Here is a 24,418-nt window from a genome sequence, read left to right as displayed (position 1 = left end):
TTACTTCTACCATGTGTTTACGATCGAGTCTTACCTGAAACGTGAACTTTTTACATGCATATGCACATGCAGGTGTCTGGTTTTGTTTCTTATCAACCTGTACAGTTGAAAGTAGACGTCCGTAACCCTAACCCTAACTACATTTGTAGACATCTTATTTTGGATAAGTCCATCATGAATGAAGTACATACTTAGCGTGCTGTAACCCTTTCCCTTTTTTTGTCGTGAGAACGTGATCAATATCAACATGATGATCGAAACGAGCCGGTGGAGCTTGGTTGCGGATATTTTCTTTTCCTCGAACAAGTCTGACAAGCAAACCACGCATTGCCTCTGTTCCAGAGCCTTTGTACAGTAAGTATCCCAAGCATTAGGATCCACTAATTGAACAGCCTCCTTTCTGTTTATTTCTGTTGTATTTCAAGTTGTAAGAAAAGCATGATCTAATTCAGTCATCACAATCACTATAACCCGAAACCTACAGGGACCGTGAATTATATTGCTCTGACAACAGATACCTCAACTCTAACAAGGCCGCATCTGAACCGCAAGGTATGTCCAATCAGAAGGAGATCTTGACTTGAAACTGTGGATCATATTAAGACCAGGACCTCATGGAATTAAATACTTCCCATATCTCAATTTAGATCCTGAAGACTTTGAAGAAGATGAAGGAGATGTAGTGGACGATGAGGTTGAGGAGGAGGAGGAGGAGGAGGAGGAAGAGGTGGAGGATGAACTGTTGGATGAAGAGGCTCAACTGATGGCCAGCATGGGTCTACCTGTTGCCTTCGCAAGTCACTCTGTAAAAAAGAAAACCGTAAGAGACCGCCGGGGCTGCTTCCAATTTAACCGTTTTAATTACACACAGCTGAATAGCACACACAACCCCACATCATTACACACAGCTGAACAGCACACACAACCACACATCATTCTCTATTCATCTCTGACAGGTGAGGAGAGTGAAGCGGAGAGTTCCCAATCACTGGGCAGCGCCAGCAGAAGAGGAGGAGGAGGAGGAGGGTGATGAAGATGTGGTTGACATGGGAGAAAAAGAACAGGCAGAGAAGGAGCAGGAAAGACTGCAAGGTAATACATCTCAAGTCATCACATGCGTGGTGTTCGATTATTTTTATCCAGGTCTACAAATGAATAAAAATAATGAATTAATGTGAAAAAAAAACACTATCAACTACGGCTTCATGGTTGCTATTTGTGTACGTACCCGTTTACCAACAATGTAGTCATGTTTCAAGGTTAGCACCAGAGAAGTGACGGTCAGATGATGGTCTCTGAAGTCTGTCCATTCTTCCCAGCAGGGGGCCAGATGGTGCCAGAAGCACCAAAAGAGACACCAGCAGAGACGCAGGACGAAGGCTGGAAGACTTACTGGGGTGAGCAGGTCACATGGCCCCATCAGGAACTCCTGTGTTTGTGTGTGCTGTTTTCTAAATGTATTACAAAAGGCTCTAGAGTCTAGGTTGTCAATTGAAAATGCGTATGGATGTTCTTTGTTATGGAAAAGGGAGGGTTCAGCCTTCCTAATGCCTACCTCACAGGTATTCCCTGAGAGTGCATTCCTTTAACCCCCTTCTAAGAGTCACATGTTTGCTTTTGGTTTTGCGTCTCGTTGTCCAGCTCAACACGGCCAGGCTCTGCTGTGGCAGGGCTGGCTGGAGAAGCACCCAGACACCGTCAGCCCTCCCTGGGACGACCGTGACACCCGGGCCGCCTGGGACCAGCACGCCGCGGAGGCCTACTACGGCTACTGGGACCAGTACACGTACTGGGCGGCCCAGGGCTGGACGGCCGGCGGCGGAGAGGAGGGGGGCCACGACGAAGGGACGACGGGGGAACCGGACGCCAGCGCCAACGACCCCGAAGACGGCGGGAGAGCCGTCGGGGCCGAAGGGGTGCGTCATGGGACGAGGGGTGACATCGCTCAGCCGGGCGCCGCTGGTGGAGATGCTGACTGTGAGGGGGGGGGCGAGCGGGGGGGCGTTCTGGTGGAGCTCATGGTGGGGATGAGTGTTCACCCCGCCGAGGGGTGGGGGGCCCCCGGAGAGCAGAGAGGCAGCGGCGGGGGTGGCCACGGTGAACCGGTCGACGGCGGGAACGATCGCAAGAGAGCAGGCGGCAGCCCGGAGGCAGAGAACAGAGGTAAGGAGCGGGAGAGAGACCGAAGGAGTTACTGGTTAACATATCACTCCCCCAGGTGGGAGTGTGGTTCGCCTTGCAAGCCGTTTTGTAAATCGGCCTCTTCTGACGTCACTAGTGGGCGTGTCCTCCGAGATGTGTGCTGGATAGATCAGTCCACCAGCCTACCCAGCGGACTGTAGCAAACGTTCGCTCATCTATCCGTCATACGAGGCAGGCTGATCACACTCACACCTGGTGGTATGATATGTCACTTTTAAATATTATCGGAAACGTATGACGGCCAAGTGCAGTAACCTGATCGCAAGAGCTGTCGCTTTTGGATACGGGTAAAATGTGTAAACTTAAATCGATCGTTATAACACGGACATAACCCTGTTCTGAATGAAGTGCTGCGGAGGTTGCTGCACGTTAGTTTTGTGTGTTGAGGTGTCTTGTGTTCCTGATGTATGTGTGTGTGACCACAGGTCCCCAGCAGAACGGCGGCGCCCAGGGAAACCCCCAGGGAGCCGACAGGAGGGCGGTTCATCGTGGAGGGGGGGAGGACGAGGAGGAGGAGGAGGAGGACGACCTCCCAGGGGGGGGCTCCAAGGTCAAAAGAAGGTATGGTTCACATGGGACCTTCACAATTGTGTAGCGATTAGTGACTTTTGATCCACGCTGTCATAGCGTCATGGTGCTTTGTGGTGGACCCTTACGTTGGGCAATACCAGTAGTGTTTGATTTCTGCTGTTCTCTTGCAGTCATGAGCTGGACGTGGAAGAGCTCCCTGGTTTGTCCACGGAGGAGGCGTGGGACAAACTGGGCCTCAAGCGCAAACCAGACGCCCTGTAGGTTTGAGCTCTGCCTTTCTGACCTGCGCTTCTCCTGTGCCTAGCATGTTAGAGCCTGAACCTAGCATGTTAGAGCCTGAACCTAGCAGGTTAGAGCCTGAACCTAGCAGGTTAGAGCCTGGACCTAGCAGGTTAGAGCCTGGACCTAGCAGGTTAGAGCCTGGACCTAGCAGGTTAGAGCCTGTAGCTAGCAGGTTAGAGCCTGTACCTAGCAGGTTAGAGCCTGGACCTAGCAGGTTAGAGCCTAGACCTAGCAGGTTAGTGCCTGGACCTAGCAGGTTAGAGCCTGGACCTAGCAGGTTAGAGCCTGGACCTAGCAGGTTAGAGCCTGTAGCTAGCAGGTTAGAGCCTGTACCTAGCAGGTTAGAGCCTGGACCTAGCAGGTTAGAGCCTGGACATAGCAGGTTAGAGCCTGGACCTAGCAGGTTAGAGCCTGGACCTAGCAGGTTAGAGCCTGGACCTAGCAGGTTAGAGCCTGGACCTAGCAGGTTAGAGCCTAGACCTAGCAGGTTAGAGCCTGTAGCTAGCAGGTTAGAGCCTGGACCTAGCAGGTTAGAGCCTGTACCTAGCAGGTTAGAGCCTGGACCTAGCAGGTTAGAGGCTGGACCTAGCAGGTTAGAGCCTGGACCTAGCAGGTTAGAGCCTGGACCTAGCAGGTTAGAGCCTGGACCTAGCAGGTTAGAGCCTGGACCTAGCAGGTTAGAGCCTGTTCCTAGCAGGTTAGAGCCTGTAGCTAGCAGGTTAGAGCCTGGACCTAGCAGGTTAGAGCCTGGACCTAGCAGGTTAGAGCCTGCTTTACTTGGTGTAGATGCTGGGCAATATATTCCCTGTTATAAATAAGTAATAATAATCTACTAACTGCAAATCTATCAGCTATTTGATATAATAAAATATGAACTAGATACATTGAGACGCATAGTGCTTTTATAGTGCTCCTTTATTGGGTTGCTTTTATTTGTGTTATTAAAATTTTCATTCAGATTCATTGAAACTTGTTTGCTTTGAAGTTGTGTTTTTCGCCATGCAAAAAAGAGAATGGCAACATAATTCAATTGGATATGATTCTTATGATCTCCTCCTAATTGGACTGTGTGTGTGTGTGTGTGTGTGTGTGTGTGTGTGTGTGTGTGTGTGCGTGTAGGTTTGACAGCGTTCTTACATTCAAACCCAGTCCGAGCCAGAAGAGCCGGCGGTCTCACGGTAAGAAGAGAGCCGCCGCCAAAGGGAGCGCCGTCCAGAAGGTCAACAAACACATCTTCTTCCCTGTGGGGGGCCCCGGCCCCACACAGCCACGCGTCAGCGCCACCCTCCAGAAGGTGATTACACATCGTGTTAATCTTTATCGTAATGAACGTTGTCTCATGATGACGAGGCTCTGAACTGAGGTCCTCATGTTTGTTTGACTAATTGATTGTTCAATTGGAATTCCTTTCGATCCATGAGGTGCATCCCAGTGCATAGTGTGCCCTCTTTTATTCACAAAGTGCCTCAACGCTGGTGAAACGCTAATTTTTTTATGGGCCCTTTAAAAAATAATAGTCTTACAATTACTTTACAATGATTTCCACAATTCTGATTACTCATACATTAAATGATCTTCTACAATCTGTCTCCCTACTTGTTTTTAAATCAAATGTTCCTCAACGTAACCCAAGCGGTGCCCCCCCCGCCCCCAGGTGCAGGGCTTCCTCCAGAAGGCCCAGAGGGAGCGGCAGCAGGCCGTCCCGGGCCCTGACCTGGGCCCTGCAGGGGGCCCCCGGGACCCCAGCAGGGAGGCCCTCCCGGCCCCCCACGGGACAGCACCCCCAGAGAGGGGGGGGCTGACGGAGACGGTCCGCAGGGGGGAGGAGGAGGAGGAGGAGGAGGAGGAGGAGGAGGAGGAGGAGGAGGAGAGTGTGGAGGTGATGGAGGAGGTGATGGAGGTCAAGAAGGAGGAGGAGAGTGTGGAGGTGCAGGAGGAGGTGATGGAGGAGGTGCTGGAGGTCAAGGAGAAGGGTGTGAGGTGGACGTATGAGGAGGCGCAGGAGGAGGACGTGGAGGTCCAGGGGAAGCAGGCGGGTCGAGAGATCTACTCTCTGGACATCCCAGACTTCCTCCTGCCGGAGCGCCCGGAGGGGGCCCCAGGTGAGCCTTTCATTCCTCTAACCTGAGGAGGGTTCGGACGGGCCCCTGGGAGCCATTACATACACCAATGAGATCCCTCCAGTGCAAGGGTCAGACAAGGGCTTCGAATGCTGAATGTTTTGAAATGGGCGTGAAAATGATTTTGAGCACAGTTTTGTTGTGTAGAGCGATCTGTATCCGCGTCATATTATTGATCAAGGCAGATCTTGTTTTCCAATATTGATCCAAATTTCAGAAGATGAAAAGTCAATTGAATGGATGTCTGCGTTGTGTTGTGCCAGCTACCGCCACGGAGGAGGAGGAGGATGTGGGAAGACCGAAGAGGCACCGGAAGGCCGGGAAGACCCGGAACAGGATGTGGAGGCGGGGGCGTGGCGAGGACATGCCGGAGGACATGAAGGCGGAGCCGGAATTGGCCAAGTACTGGGCCCAGCGCTACCGCCTCTTCTCCCGCTTCGACGAGGGCATCCGCCTGGACACCGGTGTGTGTGTGTGTGTGTGTGTGTGTGTGTGTGTGTGTGTGTGTGTGTTCCCTCAGCGCTAGTGTAAAACACAAACGATTGTCAGATCAGCAGATTTCTGGCTTATTGTTTACCTTTTTATGAGGCTATTTCTCGCTCCCCAAATTCACACGAGTCATCACACACGCAGGTCTCTTTAAAAGAGACCTGCGTGTGTGATTTGAACGTTAACCATGGCTGCTCTGGAAAGAGGACGTAGCCAGTGTTGCTGTCCGTGGGGAGACATGAGGCGAGGCATACAGAACACACTGCTCTCTGCTGTTCATTAGAGTCAAGGGAAACATTTGAGTTAGGGCAGTTTGAGGAAAGGGGAACCGCTATTGGGCGATAACATGAAAACAAAGGAGGTCTGAAAACACAAATTCTACATGAAATGTAGAATGCACCCAAACACGCACAGTGTGTGCGTGTTTGGGTGCATTAGGGGGAGATAATGACCCCTCCGACCCTGGCCCACTGGATCAGACGGTTCTGGGTGTAGTGAGCTGTGGCTCTGCTATTGTTGGCTGTTTAGTGATCGTCTACCTTCTGCCTGGTATTCACACAGATCTTTAGTGATCAGTGATCGTCTACCTTCTGCCTGGTATTCACACAGATCCTTAGTGATCAGTGATCGTCTACCTTCTGCCTGGTACTCACACAGATCCTTAGTGATCGTCTACCTTCTGCCTGGTACTCACACAGATCCTTAGTGATCGTCTACCTTCTGCCTGGTACTCACACAGATCTTTAGTGATCGTCTACCTTCTGCCTGGTATTCACACAGATCTTTAGTGATCGTCTACCTTCTGCATGGTACTCACACAGATCTTTAGTGATTGTCTACCTTCTGCCTGGTACTCACACAGATCTTTAATGTTAGTCTTTCGATACAGGGCTCAGCCTGCACTCTGAAATGTAAAGTTAACTCAAAGACAAACGCCCTGGGAGGTCCCAGAAGGCATGCAGACTTGGTGAATTTGATAAATGATCAGCTGGTTATGGCTTAACGCAACACTCAATCTGCTCCAGTTTAACCTGGTGGCTGCAAACCGTCTGGTTTGCTCTGTCCTCAGTAGCGCCGTGTCACCTGTTCATGTGTATAGCAGTAGTATAATAGTGTGACCTTCACTGCGTGCTGTTCCAGAGGGCTGGTTCTCGGTCACCCCGGAGCGGATCGCCCACCACATCGCCCTCCGGGTGAAGGAGAGCTTCGTGGACTCCCACCTGGTCATCGACGCCTTCTGTGGCGTGGGGGGCAACGCCATCCAGTTCGCGCTCTCCGGGAAGCGAGGTGGGACCTTAACCACGCGTTTACCTTCTACCACCACAAAGGTCATTCAGCCAGATAATTAAACAGAATTAGCAGGTTGGCACCCCTGGTTCATTTGTTCTGAGGGGGAAGGGGAAAAAACAACAAAAAACTGTTGACGTCCCATCAGAGAGAGTTTGTTGACCGGTGCGAATAAAATAAAATAAATAAATGAATCGATTTTTACATATTTTGACATACCTTCCCCACATGAATGACCTGGAGAAGCCGCCCTGTAAGCTGCTCTTTAGTCCTGAATGTGTGGACTGTTTGTGGACCGCATGGACACGCCCCCTAAACATCTCCCCCCCCCCCCCCCCCCCCCCCCCCCCAGTCATCGGCATCGACATCGACGCGTCGCGCCTGGCGCTGGCCCGCCACAACGCCGAGGTGTACGGCGTCGCCGACCGCATCGACTTCCTGCTCGGCGACTTCCTGCAGCTGGCGCCCGGTCTCCATGGAGACGTGGTCTTCCTGTCGCCGCCCTGGGGCGGGCCGGACTACCTCACGGCCGAGGTGTTTGACATCAGGACCATGATCCAGCCGGAGGGATATCCTTTATGAGCCATGCTGGGGGGGGCCACCTCCGTGGACCACTGTTTTGTCCTTTGATGTTTTATTGTATTACATGTTCCACTTCTACATCCTGGGTCATGCGTCTTTCTCCTTAACCAATCACACATTTGAGATCTTCAGGCTGTCCAAGCTGATCACCGACGACATCGTTTACTTCCTGCCCCGGAATGCGGACATGAACCAGGTGTGTTTTATGTTTTGGATCATTAAACATAATTTATCACCATGGCGTCCACGGTTATCAGAGACTCAAACAGATAGCTTAGCTTATACTTCACTTTTCACAAAATAGTCAGTCCCTCCAGAAAAACGTGATTATGTGATCGCATAATTCATTGCATAATCAGCCAAAGTCCGCATATTCATGCGGGGGCCGCATTTTTTTTTAAATATGCCGCACTTTCACCGAATAAATTGCCGATTTCCGAGCAAAATATGTGGGGCTTGCATGATTTCACATATATCTTAGCAGAAAGTTGAAAAATGTTGAGTTTACGTCACACAAGAGCAGCCATTTCCCCCTGTTGCCATGGGAACGTTATGAAGTGACGTAATTACGCGACGTTAACGTCATCGAAAGCTGCATTTTTCGCAAGTTCCCGCAATTCCATCGCATAAAATTGCATAAATATGCCGCATATTTCATCGCATTTTTTAAGAAAACGGGCCGCATAATCAAGGATTTTTGGCCGCAACAATCCCGCAGTAGGGATTGGCAACAGAATCAAAACACTGCAGGGCAGCTTGAAAGCGATGCAGCAGTAGTAGTGAGGTGTATAGCGGTGTTGTAGCCTTCCCCCATGATTACGAGGCTGTAGTAGTTAATGGAGGTGTATAGCCGTCCCCTGTGATAACGAGCAGTAGTAGTTAATTGAGGTGTATAGCCGTCCCCTGTGATAACGAGGCTGACGACCCGCCCCTCTTCTCAGATTGCCTCCCTGGCGGGACCAGGGGGGAGGGTGGAGGTGGAGCAGAACTTCCTGAACAACAAGCTGAAGACCATCACTGCTTACTTTGGAGGGCTCATCAAGTCTGATAACTGACAATACCCTGTGTTTATTTTTTTAAGGCGGTTATTTTTAACAAATGTTCAGTCGTTTTCATTTTTTAAATTGTGTATCTGATTTATATTTTCAACAAATAAAACGGTTATTTTATAATTTGCTTTCAGAAGTTTGCGTTCATAAGGATCAACGTACACAATATGGCAAGGCTTGTTTATTTACTAGTCAGAGTCGTCAAAAACCAAAGAAACAGCAGAATACGATTTATGTCGTGGAACATATACAGTGACAAGCCGCTTCAGAGAGACCTTTAGGCAGACGCTCTTGAAAAATAGGAACGCTAATTGCATTGAAAAGTTTTGAGCGAAAAAAAAACCTTTTTTAAAATAGGAATCTGTGTATTGAAAGTAAAAAGTTGTTTGGAAGTAGATTTAGACACGAGCTGTCATGTATTTAAAACTGTTGGGTCAGAAGGATGAGGTCAGTTCTGTTACATTGCATCATGCCGAGCCAAGGCCTGGTTGCTGAGGCAGCCAAAACAAACTGTCAAACCAACACGAAAATCATCTTCAGAAATGTTTTTGAGCGAAGCTGCCCATAACTACACCGGACTAACAGAGAGCACATCAAGAAATCGGTACTGGTGGGCTATACGGGCCAACATATGTGGTCTACTTATCGCAGTGTGCAGAAAGTGAGGTGGACCATGGTGCATTTACAGTTTGCTATTTATCAGAAGGCTTTTCAAGATGGCCACCATCTCTAAGCCACATGCTAGTGATGAAGGTGAAAATAGCCCAAAACAAATATTTTTTCTTTTTGAAAATCACAATTTCTCTTCTACTTCATGAAACAAAAACAGTAAAGTAATATTGTTTCAGCTACACAACATACTGACAAATGAACTCATAGGCTAACATCGAAAGTTGATTTGCTGAAAGTGAAAACATGATTATCAGACATGTCAGACAACCAGTTGTATTTTGTCCCTCACAAATGTAATGTTAGTGTAATGCTTTATTTGTGATTTCCGGGGTGATGGGCCCAAACTTCTTATTTGTTTTACTTAGTCTAGGCTAAGTTTTTAACTAATCCAACCAGTGTTTACAAAGAAAAAACCTCAATGCTTCCGTGAAAGTGAGACAATTAAATGCTGTGCAATTGAAAACAATGGAACACCTAGCGTCCATGTACGATATTAAAGAAACCCAGCATCACCTCGAACCGCCGGAACGACCCCATGAAACACAACTGCAGGACAGTGTGTCTAACTGATGTACTGGCTGGGCGCCATAACCAGGCTATCAGCCCCAGTGGAATGTAAGGCGTGGTTTGCATGCAGCTAAATATGATCGTTGATATCCAAAAGATTGTAAAAAATGAACATGTGAAGTGCGTTTGTAATAAACAAACATTGTGTGGGTGAAGAATCCAAAGAGAAATGTGTCATCTGCTGTCCAGCATGACAATGAAGCCTGCTCTACTTTAGTGGAGAGAAGAGAAAGACAGTGTGCAGTGAGCTATACACATAACATACAATCACATGTCATCATGTCATCATTGTAAGGTTGGCTTTTCTACATGAGTTTCAGACATACAAAGAGTTTCATTCATTTGCATCTTAAAAGCAAAAGGGGGATTCTTGCAGACATTTGAAAACCAACAGTCCATCTGTCGATCAAATATACCATCCAGGGGTATGGCACTGAAGATAATGATACTCAAATTTGAATAAGAAAAAATGTTTTTTAAACATCTCCGATATTATCATATATCAACTTCATCTCTTAGTAATTATGATGAGTTGTAAGCAATTTATCTGTAATGTCATAAGGTTCGTGGATGCACACGTTTTTGACCACGACACATTGCATTTGAACAGATGTTGCTACTAACACTGATTTACTTCCCTCACCGACGAAGGCTCGTATCATTTTGATGGACCAAAGGAACGTTTATGATCAGTGTTATTTAAAAAAAAACACTTCAATTTGGCAACAAAAAATACTGAAGAAAAAGAAAGGCAATAACATTTTAGAATACGTAGTGTGTTTTAAAAAGATGCAAACATTTAACGTATCCACATACAATCAAAGCTCATTATTCGTTAAGACACTTTGCCAGGCGTTATGGAAATGCAAAAAAAATCCCAGAATGAAGTACTAACTAGTTCCGTTCTTAGTCCAAAGAATACTGTCAAGACATATATGCTTTTCTTGCTGCTGTTTTTGTGTAGTTCATTGAGGACAGGCAGGGTAAATATCCACACGCGCACACAGGCACGCACACACACATACACACACACACATTAAGGTTGTCAAAAAAAAGGCATAAAAGTAATAAAAATACTGTAAAGCAGATTTATGAAAAATCATTGGCTTAGCATTAATAAATACATGTAAAAATATAATAACTCCAAATAAAATATAAATAATGATACAAAATAATAGTGGCAACCTTAGGAACACTAAAGAAGATAGTGTAAAACAAATGATAAAACTCATTTACCCAAAACTTGCTATAATCCTCCTCAAACATCCGGGGAACTTGTAGTGGGAGGACCTCCTCACCTCCATCGGCTCTGACGTATGTTAAAGATCAACAGGATGTAGAAATACTGAGCAGACGCACGCCTCACTTCATGCCCCCCCCCCCCCGCTGCGTCAAGTAACAGAAAATGAAAAGCCGGTTTTTTTGCAGTTTTTGACAGTTGCAGTATTTTTTTTGTTGATGTTTTTTTCTTTTTTTTGATAAATCGTTTCGCTTCTCCGCGGGTCAGTCACCGGCTGTCCTCGCTCCCCTGCTCCGGAGCGCTAGATGAACCACTCCTTCTTGCTCTCCTCGATGGTCTCGGTGAACGCCGGGTCGTTCACGATGATGGCGGCGTCGGCGCAGTCGGCCGACTCCGCCCCCTTGGCCTCGTTGGTGTGGTAGGAGCCCTTGTGGCGGAACATGTGACGCACCAGGAACACCAGCACGCCCAGGGCCACGCAGATCACCACGGCAACGATCCCTGGGGGGACATTCGGGACATTACACTTTTGTTATGACCGTTAGAAATTATTTATTGGCAGGTTAAACTTTATCGCTTTGAGTTGAGTAAAGCTATGGTGTCTTGTTGTTTTGATCCCAACACAGAATATTGTAGAAGCATCTGTGAAGCCGTGAAGCAGGGCAAAACATGCGTCAATTTTAATAGACTCTTACCAACATAACAAAGACCACGCTTATGAGTGCACCGACCCACCAACAACCACCTGGATTTAAACCCGTTCTGCCTGTGTCTGGTTCTGCCTGTGTCTCGTTCTGCCTGTTCTCTCCATCCTCCACCTCTCCTCCTACCTGTCCAGTTCTCCGGGTCCAGAGGGAGGATCCATACGTCGAACGCTACACCACCAGACCTCCACCAGACCTCCACCAGACCTCCACCCAGACCTCCACCCAGACCTCCACCAGACCTCCACCCAGACCTCCACCAGACCTCCACCCAGACCTCCACCAGACCCCCACCCAGAGCTCACAGAGCCCTCCATCACCCGATGAGCCGTCTACCTGCTCCTGATCCTGTTATCAGTGAGCCGACCTGGCCTCATACTGTAGCAGGAGCGGTCCTCACATACTCTGTACTCTTCATTAGCCCTCTGCTGACAGCAGCGCTAACGGTGTCCACATTGTGCCATTACCTCCAATGACGGCAGAGTTGTGGTCTAGTCTCTCGCGGCTGATCATCTCCTTGTTATACGGGAACACCGCGCCGGCTGGGAAAACAGATTCATCGGTTCAATACAGCTCGTATCGTATCCTTAGAAAAGGCAAGCGCCAGGGAGATGGCAGGTGTTGCCTGTCCTGTCCTGTAGCTGTGCTGGGGCACATTTCCTCCGTGTCACTGTGTGTATTTAGACAATCTGTTTGCGTCTACGTCTGAACCAATGTAAATAGTATGAAAAACACGAATCAAAAAGATTATTTATTCATGGGTTCATGAAAGTATGAGGTCCATGCACAAACTAAATGGAAGAGAACTAGTTTAATTGTAATGCAGGTCCTGTAACTGCTTGATTAGTATATTGTCTGGCAGCCAGTCATTCATTATTTATTTTTTATTTATTTATTTATAATAAAATAGTGTGTTTGTATATATTTTTATTAATAAACACAATTAGTCGACGTCAGTGTTATGTTTAACCTACTGTGAACAACATGTCTGCCTCTGGGTCCTTCCCCCTATTCAAGCTCCCGCATGTATGTGTGTGTGCGTGTGCGTGTGCGTGCGTGCGTGCGTGCGTGCGTGCGTGCGTGCGTGCGTGCGTGCGTGTGTTACCGGTGTCCATCTGCCAGGGGTCGTGTGCGGCGCCGAGGGGGGAGATGGTGAGAGGCTGGGCGCCGCAGTTGGACGGGACCAGGATGCCGTGGGCGGTGACGGGCGCGGCCGCCGGGCCGGGGCGCAGCGCCGCCTTCAGGGGTGCCACGCCGTTCAGCGTGACCCGGGACAGGCAGCCCACGAAGCCCGGCGTGTTGTAGCGATTGATCAGGACCGGGTCGATCTCACCCGTTTCTGACGGAAGAGGAGGAGCGGCTGGTCAGCGCCTACACACTCACTACACCAACACTAAGGCACCGCCTATCTCACTACACCAACACTAAGGCACCGCCTACACACTCACTACACCAACACTAAGGCACCGCCTGGACACTCACTACACCAACACTAAGGCACCGCCTATCTCACTACACCTACTCTAAGGCACCGCCTACACACTCACTACACCAACACTAAGGCACCGCCTACACACTCACTACACCAACACTAAGGCACCGCCTGGACACTCACTACACCAACACTAAGGCACCGCCTATCTCACTACACCAACACTAAGGCACCGCCTACACACTCACTACACCAACTCTAAGGCACCGCCTGGACACTCACTACACCAACACTAAGGCACCGCCTGGACACTCACTACACCAACACCAAGGCACCGCCTACACACTCACTACACCAACTCTAAGGCACCGCCTATCTCACTACACCAACTCTAAGGCACCGCCTGGACACTCACTACACCAACACTAAGGCACCACCTACACACTCACTACACCAACACTAAGGCACCGCCTGGACACTCACTACACCAACACTAAAGCACCGCCTACACACTCACTACACCAACACTAAGGCACCGCCTGGACACTCACTACACCAACACTAAGGCACCGCCTATCTCACTACACCAACTCTAAGGCACCGCCTACACACTCACTACACCAACACTAAGGCACCGCCTGGACACTCACTACACCAACTCTAAGGCACCGCCTACACACTCACTACACCAACACTAAGGCACCGCCTGGACACTCACTACACCAACACTAAGGCACCGCCTACACACTCACTACACCAACACTAAGGCACCGCCTACACACTCACTACACCAACACTAAGGCACCGCCTGGACACTCACTACACCAACTCTAAGGCACCGCCTACACACTCACTACACCAACTCTAAGGCACCGCCTGGACACTCACTACACCAACACTAAGGCACCGCCTATCTCACTACACCAACTCTAAGTCACCGCCTACACACTCACTACACCAACTCTAAGGCACCGCCTGGACACTCACTACACCAACACTAAGGCACCACCTGGACACTCACTACACCAACTCTAAGTCACTGCCTACACACTCACTACACCAACACTAAGGCACCGCCTACACACTCACTACACCAACACTAAGGCACCGCCTGGACACTCACTACACCAACACTAAGGCACCGCCTACACACTCACTACACCAACACTAAGGCACCGCCTGGACACTCACTACACCAACACTATGGCACCGCCTATCTCACTACACCAACTCTAAGTCACCGCCTACACACTCACTACACCAACACTAAGGCACCACCTATCTCACTACACCAACTCTAAGGCACCGCCTATCTCACTACTACAACACTAAGGCACCGCCTGGACACTCACTACACCAACTCTAAGTCACCGCCTACACACTCACTACACCAACAATAAGGCACCACCTATCTCACTACACCAACTCTAAGGCACCACCTACACACTCACTACACCAACTCTAAGGCACCGCCTACACACTCACTACACCAACTCTATGCACTGCCTATCTCACTACACCAACACTAAGGCACCGCCTACACACTCACTACACCAACACTCAGGCACCGCCTACACACTCACTACACCAACTCTAAGGCACCGCCTACACACTCACTACACCAACACTAAGGCACCGCTTACACACTCACTACACCAACTCTAAGGCACCGCCTACACACTCACTACACCAACACTAAGGCACCGCTTACACACTCACTACACCAACTCTAAGGCACCGCCTACACACTCACTACACCAACTCTAAAGGGCTGATGATGGTTCCCAGTTCACGCACAGCGAGGACAGTCCTGAACCTTGATGGTTCTGCGTCGGGTTCTAGTGAGCGGACCAATCACAGCCCTCGCTGCTGCGTCGCCTCGATGGAAGGTAACAATCTTTGGGCGGCGGACGCAAGGAGGGTCCGCAAGGACGTAAGGGGTCCGTAACCGCCTTGTGTCAACATGGAACCATAATCAGCCCTTAACTTACACCAACTCTAAGGGTGTTGAACCTGGCCTTCATGGGCAGGAAGTCGATGTTTTTAGCCTACATACAGTGTCATGTTTTACAATACTTCTTTATATTTTAATGAAAGTGCCATGAAAGTGTCACGTCAGCAGCTAATGAACACCAAAATAGAATATGTAAAATTAAACTAACAAATATTATGAGATACAGCTGAATGGATCACTATAGCAAGTTATTGGAGGAAAACAATAACAATACATTGAATGTATTAAATGCCCTTATTTATAATGAGTTCCTCCATAAGATAAAGTACCTCCATAAGTTCCATATCATTAAAAAAACATAGTATTTTTAATGATTACATCAATACATGATATACAATAACAATACCAACATTGCTAACTTACTATATACTTATAGTACTACACAAATAATGTGTTTAACAACATCCCCATTTCCCCAGAAGCGATGTGCGCAGGAATGACGCTATGTGAGTTGCCCTTACCAAACACCTTCCCCAGGAAGATGGTCTTCACCAGGTTGAAGTGGGTGTCTGAGGCGTCGGGCAGGGTGTAGGTGGACACGGGGTAGTGGTCCAGCTGGGGGAGACACACAGGGTCAGGGCTGCTCGAGGGGGAAGTCCTGAACATCAAACCAGGCCCATCTATAATTTACGATTACATCTGCACTCCCAATCACGAGGAGCCCGACTGTCTGTCATGTTGACAACCTTTTCTACATCGATATTTCTAATCCGCTTATTGTTTCCGCAGACATCTATTGAGTACATCTTTTTTTTTTGTATCCTTGTTTTACATTGAATCTCTTTTATACTACTACTCTCATGTTCTTTCTGCTGTTAAACCCACATTTCCCGTCTGTTATTAATAAAATACGATCTTATCTAATATTATAGGTTCCATTGAATGCAGTTGACCTGAGGAAATGGAGCTGAAGGCAGCAGTGATGCTGAAACTGTGGTTGTAGTGTTCAGTGATAGTGATGAGAGACAGTAGTGTTCAGTGATAGTGATGAGAGACAGTAGTGTTCAGTGATATTGATGGGAGACAGTAGTGTTCAGTGATAGTGATGGGAGACAGTAGTGTTCAGTGATAGTGATGGGAGACAGTAGTGTTCAGTGATAGTGATGGGAGACAGTAGTGTTCAGTGATAGTGATGGGAGACAGTAGTGTTCAGTGATAGTGATGGGGAGACAGTAGTGTTCAGTGATAGTGACGGGGAGACAGTAGTGTTCAGTGATACTGACGGGGAGACAGTAGTGTTCAGTGATAGTGACGGGGAGACAGTAGTGTTCAGTGATAGTGATGCTTAGTGTTCAGTGATAGTGATGGGAAACAGTAGTGTTCAGTGATAGTGATGGGAGACAGTAGTGTTCAGTGATAGTGATGGGAGACAGTAGTGTTCAGTGATAGTGATGGGAGACAGTAGTGTTCAGTGATAGTGATGGGAGACAGTAGTGTTCAGTGATAGTGATGGGGAGACAGTAGTGTTCAGTGATAGTGACGGGGAGACAGTAGTGTTCAGTGATAGTGACGGGGAGACAGTAGTGTTCAGTGATAGTGATGCTTAGTGTTCAGTGATAGTGATGGGAAACAGTAGTGTTCAGTGATAGTGATGGGAGACAGTAGTGTTCAGTGATAGTGATGGGAGACAGTAGTGTTCAGTTATAGTGATGGGAGACAGTAGTGTTCACTGCTAGCGATGGGAGACAGTAGTGTTCAGTGATAGTGATGCTTAGTGTTCAGTGATAGTGATGGGAGACAGTAGTGTTCAGTGATAGTGATGGGAGACAGTAGTGTTCAGTGATAGTGATGGGAGGCAGTAGTGTTCAGTGATAGTGATGGGAGACAGTAGTGTTCAGTGATAGTGACGGGGAGACAGTAGTGTTCAGTGATAGTGAGTCTCTGGCTGTAGTGTTGCGCATGGCGTTGTGCTGTGTTGTGGTGTGGTGTTGTGTGGTGTGTTTTGTTGAGTTGTGTGGTGTTGTGTTGTGTTGTGTTGTGTGGTACTGCAGTGACCGTGGCCCACCTGCAGGTGGACGCTGCGCCGTTCCCTGGAGACGTTGACGTGGTGCGGCTGGCCGTTGGCCATGTTGCGGTGGTCCAGGTCGATGGTGTACGGCTCCTTCAGACCCCCCAGGCTGTAGCGGATCTGGAGGGTGCCTGCCACACGCACACACACACACACACACACACACACACAGACATGCAAACACACACACACACACACACACACACACACACACACACAGACATGCAAACACACACACACACACGCAGACACACAGGCAGACACACATAAAGACGATAAGTATAAATATAAAATAAATACGAAAAATACCCCAAAGTCCGTGTACATACTACACAGTAAGAGAGGTCGATAGTAGCAGCAAAAATAAATGTCAACATTATCGACAGCTGTGGTAGACATTATCACACCCATATACGCTACATTATTTAAATGTACATCACCTCACGTGTCATTAAAGCATAAATAACTTTAAAAACACAACACTGACTAGGGTCTGAAGCATCCAGCTCCAGCAGACCTAAACCAGTCCTCATTCTGCAGGGGTCCGGGGCTTCAGGCAGGGAGCCCCGGACCCCCCGTCCGTTCTGCCGGCCATTTGAGTCCGCCCTGCAGAAGGGTCTGGAGAACCAACACACTCACTACACCAGAGCCAATCACCGAGCTGGCTTCTCCCCCTTGCGCGCCATTGGCTGGTTTAACACAATGGCGACAGGGAAGCGACGGCGGGCAGCCAATCGCGTACAGAGTCATTTGAACTGGGCCCATTGATCACGCCTCTTGTGCTGAAGGAAATGACGGCAGCTTCCTGCTGCTAGCCAGGCTAGCAGCAGGCCCAGCTCAATCTACGATGGAGCTGGGTCTGGCTATAGCCAGGCTAGCAGCTCAATCTACGATGGAGCTGGGTCTGGCTATAGCCAGGCTAGCAGCTCAATCTACGATGGAGCTGGGTCTGGCTATAGCCAGGCTAGCAGCTCAATCTACGATGGAGCTGGGTCTGGCTATAGCCAGGCTAGCAGCTCAATCTACGATGGAGCTGGGTCTGGCTATAGCCAGGCTAGCAGGTCAGCTGGAGCTCACCGTTGTTGCGGAGCACCACGGCCAGGTAATCCTGGGTCTTGGAGCTGACGTACACCAGGATGGCGGGGGCGTTGGAGGTGCTGAAGCTGAACACCAGCTCCTCCCGCGTCAGGTTGGTCTCGCCCAGCAGGGCGACGCCCTTGGGGCCCCTGGGGGCCACGGAGGCAGGGAGTCCCGCCTCCGACGGGAAGTCGTAACGCACCAGCGTCCCCGACTCAAAGTAGCCGCCGACGTCTGTCACGACACACACGCAGACACACAGACACACACACACACACACACACACACACACACACACACACACAAAACCAGAGGCATCAAACACATGCACAAACCCCACCAAACACAAACATATATATATAAGCTATCTAGACGCTGCAGGGGTATCATTAGTTTACTGTTGGTAGTAAACACTTGAGAATATATGCATATGTCATAGATTAATGGGAGTTACGTTAAAGAGGGTCAAAAGCTCTGGCTTGCTTTGAGAGTACTGAGCTATTTAGGAAATGCAGCATTTTCCCCCTGTTGAATACAGGCAGAGTCAGAGGCAAGAGAGAGGAAGAGACAGAGAGAGAGAGAGACAGAGACAGAGTGACAGAAAGAGAGAGAGCGAGAGAGAGACAGACAGAGAGAGAGAGACAGAGAGAGAGAGAGGGAGAGAGAGACAGACAGACAGACAGAGAGAGAGACAGACAGACGGACAGAGAGACAGCGTCAGCCTACCGTTGGTGCAGAAGCGGCCATCGTAGGCCGTGTGGGAGCAGTCACAGGAGTAGCCGTTGTACTGCTCCACGCACACGCCCCCGTTGCGGCAGTGCACGCCGAAGTGGTTGCAGTGACCCTGGCAGCCGGGCTTGACCCCTGGGGTCACCCGGGCCCTCTCCTCCAGGTCAAGGGTCACGCCGTTGAGCCGCAGGGCGCGCATGCAGCCCAGGAACCCCCGCTGGCCCCCCGAGGCACCTGGCAACACAACGGCCCGGAGGTGAAGGGTCGGCATGGTCACATGGGGGTGAGTGTGGTGTCCATGTGTGTGAGTGTGCAGCGTTCTGTTCACGTGTGTGTGTCTGTGTGTGTGTGTCTGTGTGTGTGTGCGCGTACGAGTTTTTGTGCATACAGTGTGTTCATGTGGTGATTTCTAGAAACCCTTAATCCTAATCTAATCTGTTCTGTGTCTTTGCCCCAGCGGTGGCGTTGCGGCTCTGATCGTCTGCCGTGTGTTTACGCCCCCCTGAGGGGGCGGGGCTTACCGATGTACAGCTGGCTGAACAGCTCCAGCCGGATGTGTCCCTGGGCGGGGGCGGGCCGGGCGTCACGGTAACGGCCGTCCAGACTCAGCACCGCCTCCTTCAGGTTGCGCTCCGCCTCCACGCGGTGCCAGCGGCCGTCGTCGAGGCGCGACGGCGAGCGCACGGCGAGCTCCACGCCGCCGTTCCCCACGTCGAAGGAGAAGGTGATCACCGACGGGGCTGGGGGGGGGGGGGGCACAGGGGAGAGAGTGGGGGGGGGGGCGAGAAGGAGACAGGTGGGGTCACGTCGTTGACCTCATGGCGGACACACGTTTAGATAGACGCCGCATTGGCACGTTGATCTTACGGCGACCTCGCCGCCATATTGGAGAGGCCGAAATGCATACTTGATGTGTGTGGGAGTGTTTTAGTGTGTGTGAGTATGTTTGTGTGTGTGGGTGTGTGTCTGTGCGTGTGTGTGTGCGTGCGTGCGTGCGTACGTGTGTGCGTCTGCGTGTGTGTGTGCGTGCGTGCGTGCGTGTGTGTCTGCGTGTGTGTGCGCGCCAACCTTTGAGCTCGATGCGTATGAAGTCGGTGGTCCCCAGGTTCTCCAGGAAGACCCCGTAGGCGGAGGAGGTCTTGAAGTAGAAGGAGACGTCGGCGCTGGTCTCGCCCTTCAAGGAGGGGAAGTGCAGGTAGGAGGCGGGGCTTGTGAACGACGCCGCGTTCCAGAAGTCACCTTGAAGGAACGTCACACCCAATGCATACCGTCACTCAGAGTGTGTGTGTGCGTGCGTGCGTGCGTGCGTGCGTACGTGCGTACGTGCGTACGTGCGTGCGTGCATGAATTACATTTTTTATTGAATTTAAATTCTTTATTGACACATATTGGCACAAAGGTAAGCATACAAATGTACAAAAGGTCAAGAGATGAACACAAAGAGCCCATGGTCTTATTTCCATTGCGGTCCCTTGGTAGTGTAATGTATAGGTGTAAGTAAGTGTGTGTGTTAAAGGTCATGACAGTGCGGGAACAAAGTTAAATATGACGTTCCAATCACACATTCACAATTCACATAAACACACATTTTATAACAATCTATAAAATATATACACCATAATAAATAACTTGGTGACCATTTCTTTAAGGCTGTCTTAACACTGACAAGAGAAACAGTTGTCTTCATACTAGGTAACCCAGTGCGTGCGTGTGTGTGCGTGCGTGCGTGCGTGTGCAAGCGTGCGTGTGTGCGTGCGTGCACGTGCGTTCCAGTACTCACGGTCCCCGCGGCACCTGAGCGGCCCCACGGTGAGCTTGGCCTCGGACCCCGCCCGGCCCGTGTCCCCCACCACCACCTGGCTGACCGGCAGGTGGTCCTTGTACACCAGCAGGCCGGCGTCTTCCCTCCTGGGGGGCCAGGACACAGAGGTTGGGCTCAAAATCCTCAGTGGTTAAATTCCTTCACTATATAGTGGACAGTAAAAGACCCAAAACGTCAGTGAACACACGATGTTCCCTGCATGTTTTGCCCGGATACCACAATGCAATGCGGCCGTGTTTTCTAAACGTCATTTTCTGACGCAAAATGACTTTTAGAAATGTTCAGCGTGGTGTCCGAATTCTCGTTTGTTCGTTCCCTATATCGTGCTCTATATCATGAACACTATATAGGGAATAGTGAGTGAGTGGATAAAAACGATTTCGAACACAGCTATAGTTTGACCATACAGAACAGGGATTCGACATCAGAATGCATCACGGGATTAGAGGGTTGCCGATACTCTTTAAGAGGACTCAAGAGAGCTGTAGAATCCTAAATCTGAAGTCAATAAACCAATATTACCAATAAATATCAATAGCCACAGCTCTTATGAAAAATGCTGTGGCCGTCTCAAACACAACATAGTCTCCCAATAATGACAAATAATTTACATTTAAACAATTACTGAAATGACTACACTTACTAAACTATGGCCAAAAAAACAAACATGATAAGTAAAATTCCAGTGCTACTACGCTTCCGAAATGGAGGCGATGAGATAACATAACAAACCCTCTGGCCCCGCCTTCTGTTAGGTTTATCCTGGGGCTGCATGGCTGTGCCCCCCCCCCTATAAACAACCCTTCAGTTCAGCCTGAGACAGGTGTGTCGTGTCCCCGCTGAATCAGCAGGGTACACTTTAGAATGGAGCATCCAGCGACATTATGCTGGCTATGAGCTAGCCCCCAGAGACCCGGCCCTGAGGCCGTGCCGCCCCGTCCACCACTGCCTCTGGTCAGGGTCACAGCTCGCTATGAGCTGACCCCAGTGACCCACCACTGCCTCTGGTCCGCGTCACAGTTGCACTGGTGCTTGGCGCTGGTGCAGTTCCTCTCGATCCCGCACGCACACTTCTGGATCCCGGGGCCCGAGCCGCCCCAGTACAGGTGCTTCTCGTTGGCCCGCCCGACCCACCAGGTGTACGGCACGCCGTCTGGGGTACAACACACAACAACACGCACACACAAACACACACACACGTGAACGCTTGCACTTCCAGTTTCCCCAGCATCAAGGATCCCAACTCACAACCCGTGAATCCCACACGTCCGAGTGAGTCCGACGTCGTCTGTGACTTTGACGCCGTGTGTGAGGGGTCCACCGGGGGTGGGGGGGTGTCGGTGGGCCGTGGGGGGGGGCTGTGGGTTGTTACTGTGGGAGGCGTTGCTGGAGGTAAAGGTCACCTGGGGAGTTGAGGAGGCGGGACATGCGGCAGGTGTAGGCGATGTTCTGCTCGCAGTGGTCAGCCCCGCTGGTGACGGCGTACACCTTGCAGAGAGAACCACATCATTGGGAGAAGGTGAAGTAAACTAACTAAACCAGATGCAGAAATGTGGCTATGGGAACCTTTGTTGCCTCCTGCAACGTCTCAAGTACTGTTTTCCTACACAACAATAGTTATTTAGCTGACCCGTATTTTTCTGCTAATCCTTTTGTATATCCGCTTCTCTTTAACTATATTTCTTCCAGATTTGACCGTGGAAAGCAGTGGGATCCAGTCTTCCTCTCTTCTTCAGATTCATTATGTTGCGCTGCAACATAAGTGTCATTTGCCCATTTATTATTACCTCATTTCACTTCTTCACGTTTCTCCACCACTGAGAGTGCTGCGTTTCACGCAGCTGTGATTAACAGGCCAGATGGATCTCCTGAAATACCCATCTGAAATGTGCTCAGTCAACCCTACAGAGATATCCTCCCAGAGCATGTCACTCACTCATAGCTGGAGGTAACAGAGAGAGAGCAGGAGAGAGAGTGAGAGAGCAGGAGAGAGAGAGAGAGAGAGAGAGAGCAGGAGAGAGAGAGAGACAGAGAGAGAGAGAGAGAGAGAGAGAGCAGGAGAGAGAGAGAGACAGAGAGAGAGAGAAAAAAGAGAGAGACAGAGAGAGAGAGAGAGAAAAAAGAGAGACAGAGAGAGACAGACAGACAGACAGAGAGAGAGAGAGAAAAAAAGAGACAGAGAGAGAGAGAGAAAAAAAAGAGAGAAAGAGAAAAAAAGAGAGAGAGACAGACAGAGAGAGAGACTGACAGAGAGAGAGAGAGAGAGACATTCACAGAGAGACAGCGGCTCCACCTGTTCTGTGCTCATGTTGTAATCCAGCCGGAGCACGGCCTTCCCCTCCTGGTCCAAGGCGGTGATGGCTGTCTGAGGTGAGAGATTGTTCTTCACTGACGTCCACACCGTGCCCTCTGAAAGGTCAGGACATTAAGACACTCTGTCAGACCGATGAACGGTCCTGAGCAGTGGGACTGAAGCTGCCTCTTTAAAGGGGACATATTATACCACCAGGTGTGAGTGTGATTAGCCTTAGAAGCCGTTTTGAAAATCTGCCTCTTCTGACATCACCTAGATGTGTGCTGGATGGATGAGCAACGTTTGCTACAGTCCTATGGGTAGACTGATCTATCAAGCACACATCTAGGTGGACTAAATATGATTTTTTACAAATACTGCAATGTGATAAACATGAAGACAACGTTAGCCACCATTAGCTATAGCCCGTGGACACTCACCAAGACACCTGCCCAATTCTCCATCGATTCTCCTCACACCACGACTCCATCTCTCTCCTCTGTCCATTGACCCTTCCCCTGACCTCTGCCTGACCCCTCTCATTATTGTATGGCAATGGCCCATTGTAAGAGCTGACATTAACCCCTACTGCAATCTCTCCACTGTCTGACTCCATTACGAAGAGATGATGTTTACCTGTCGTTGCGTCATGTCCGGTCAGAGCGTTTTTTGAGACGCGGAAGTAATTTTACTCACAATTTTTTTCAAAAACTTTTTAAATGCACATTTATGATTAATTCTTTCACGCAAATCAAGTTTCTACATTATTTATCTACACGTTCATCACAGGGGTCTTCAAATTGAAACATGGGCTTTAAGAGAGTCTGGTTCCAGCCACTGTGGCCGGGGGATCCACCCCAGAGTCGCCGAGGGCTCCAGAGCCTCCTCCCTCAGGACTGGCTGCTGATTGGATGTGCTTCATGAACGTTGGGCTGAGGGGCTGCCTTCATGCTCTTCACAGCGTTAAATATATATATATTAAAAAAGACTTGAAACTCAGTGAAGAGAGTTAAAGTGAACCGTAGACAGGAGGTCAAGGTCACCGTTTAGAAATATTTGCATAATTTTAGTTGGGAGTTTTTTCAAATGTAATACGTATCCTGTTGTGGATATTTATAAATAGAAGAATTTATATATATATATATATATATATATATATATATATATATATATATAAATGTTGACCTTCACTTCCTGTCTATGTTTCACTTTAACTCTTTTCGCTGAGTTTCAAATTGTTTACAAATGTATGCCATATTTAATGAGGTGAAGAGGGACTTTTCATATAAGGAGATATCTGCATATATAAGGACATTTA

The 24,418-nt window shown here is 49.3% G+C and overlaps 2 protein-coding genes across 2 annotated transcripts in view; one reads left to right on the top strand and one right to left on the bottom strand.

Annotated features, from left to right (window-relative positions):
• Positions 1-28: 28 nt before the first annotated feature.
• tgs1 (trimethylguanosine synthase 1) lies at positions 29-8,654 on the top strand. Its single transcript, XM_079750519.1, has 16 exons — positions 29-354; positions 485-552; positions 648-820; positions 957-1,092; positions 1,320-1,397; positions 1,642-2,163; positions 2,628-2,763; positions 2,904-2,990; positions 4,135-4,309; positions 4,670-4,825; positions 4,955-5,117; positions 5,399-5,599; positions 6,765-6,911; positions 7,264-7,482; positions 7,613-7,689; positions 8,435-8,654. The coding sequence occupies exons 1-16, from the start codon at positions 248-250 to the stop codon at positions 8,546-8,548; spliced, it is 2,559 nt and encodes an 852-aa protein (XP_079606645.1). The 5' UTR covers positions 29-247; the 3' UTR covers positions 8,549-8,654.
• Positions 8,655-11,322: 2,668 nt separating this feature from the next.
• Positions 11,323-24,418, bottom strand: part of cntnap2b (contactin associated protein 2b) — a gene marked incomplete at both ends in the record, with an annotated part of 30,802 nt that continues 17,706 nt past the window's right edge. Inside the window, 13 exons of the mRNA XM_079751644.1 lie at positions 11,323-11,522; positions 12,193-12,267; positions 12,831-13,064; positions 15,633-15,726; positions 17,177-17,310; positions 18,257-18,490; positions 18,983-19,219; positions 19,507-19,725; positions 20,054-20,224; positions 20,766-20,893; positions 21,804-21,960; positions 22,211-22,295; positions 23,101-23,216. Of these exons, the coding sequence (XP_079607770.1) occupies positions 11,323-11,522; positions 12,193-12,267; positions 12,831-13,064; positions 15,633-15,726; positions 17,177-17,310; positions 18,257-18,490; positions 18,983-19,219; positions 19,507-19,725; positions 20,054-20,224; positions 20,766-20,893; positions 21,804-21,960; positions 22,211-22,295; positions 23,101-23,216 (2,084 nt within the window). The remainder of the gene's footprint in view (positions 11,523-12,192; positions 12,268-12,830; positions 13,065-15,632; positions 15,727-17,176; positions 17,311-18,256; positions 18,491-18,982; positions 19,220-19,506; positions 19,726-20,053; positions 20,225-20,765; positions 20,894-21,803; positions 21,961-22,210; positions 22,296-23,100; positions 23,217-24,418) is intronic.

The sequence above is a fragment of the Pollachius pollachius genome (assembly GCF_949987615.1).
Source record: "Pollachius pollachius genome assembly, chromosome: 14".
Classification (NCBI taxonomy): domain Eukaryota; kingdom Metazoa; phylum Chordata; class Actinopteri; order Gadiformes; family Gadidae; genus Pollachius; species Pollachius pollachius.
Note: the sequence above shows the minus strand (reverse complement) of the source record. Positions and strands in the feature narration are given on the sequence as shown.

Excerpts from the sequence above, each read along its gene's own strand:
- tgs1 (XM_079750519.1), top strand. The coding sequence starts at position 248 with ATGATGATCGAAACGAGCCGGTGGAGCTTGGTTGCGGATATTTTCTTT. Across the intron at positions 5,118-5,398 it reads GCGCCCGGAGGGGGCCCCAG|CTACCGCCACGGAGGAGGAG; the intron begins GTGAGCCTTTCA and ends GTGTTGTGCCAG. Across the intron at positions 7,483-7,612 it reads CATGATCCAGCCGGAGGGAT|TTGAGATCTTCAGGCTGTCC; the intron begins ATCCTTTATGAG and ends CCAATCACACAT.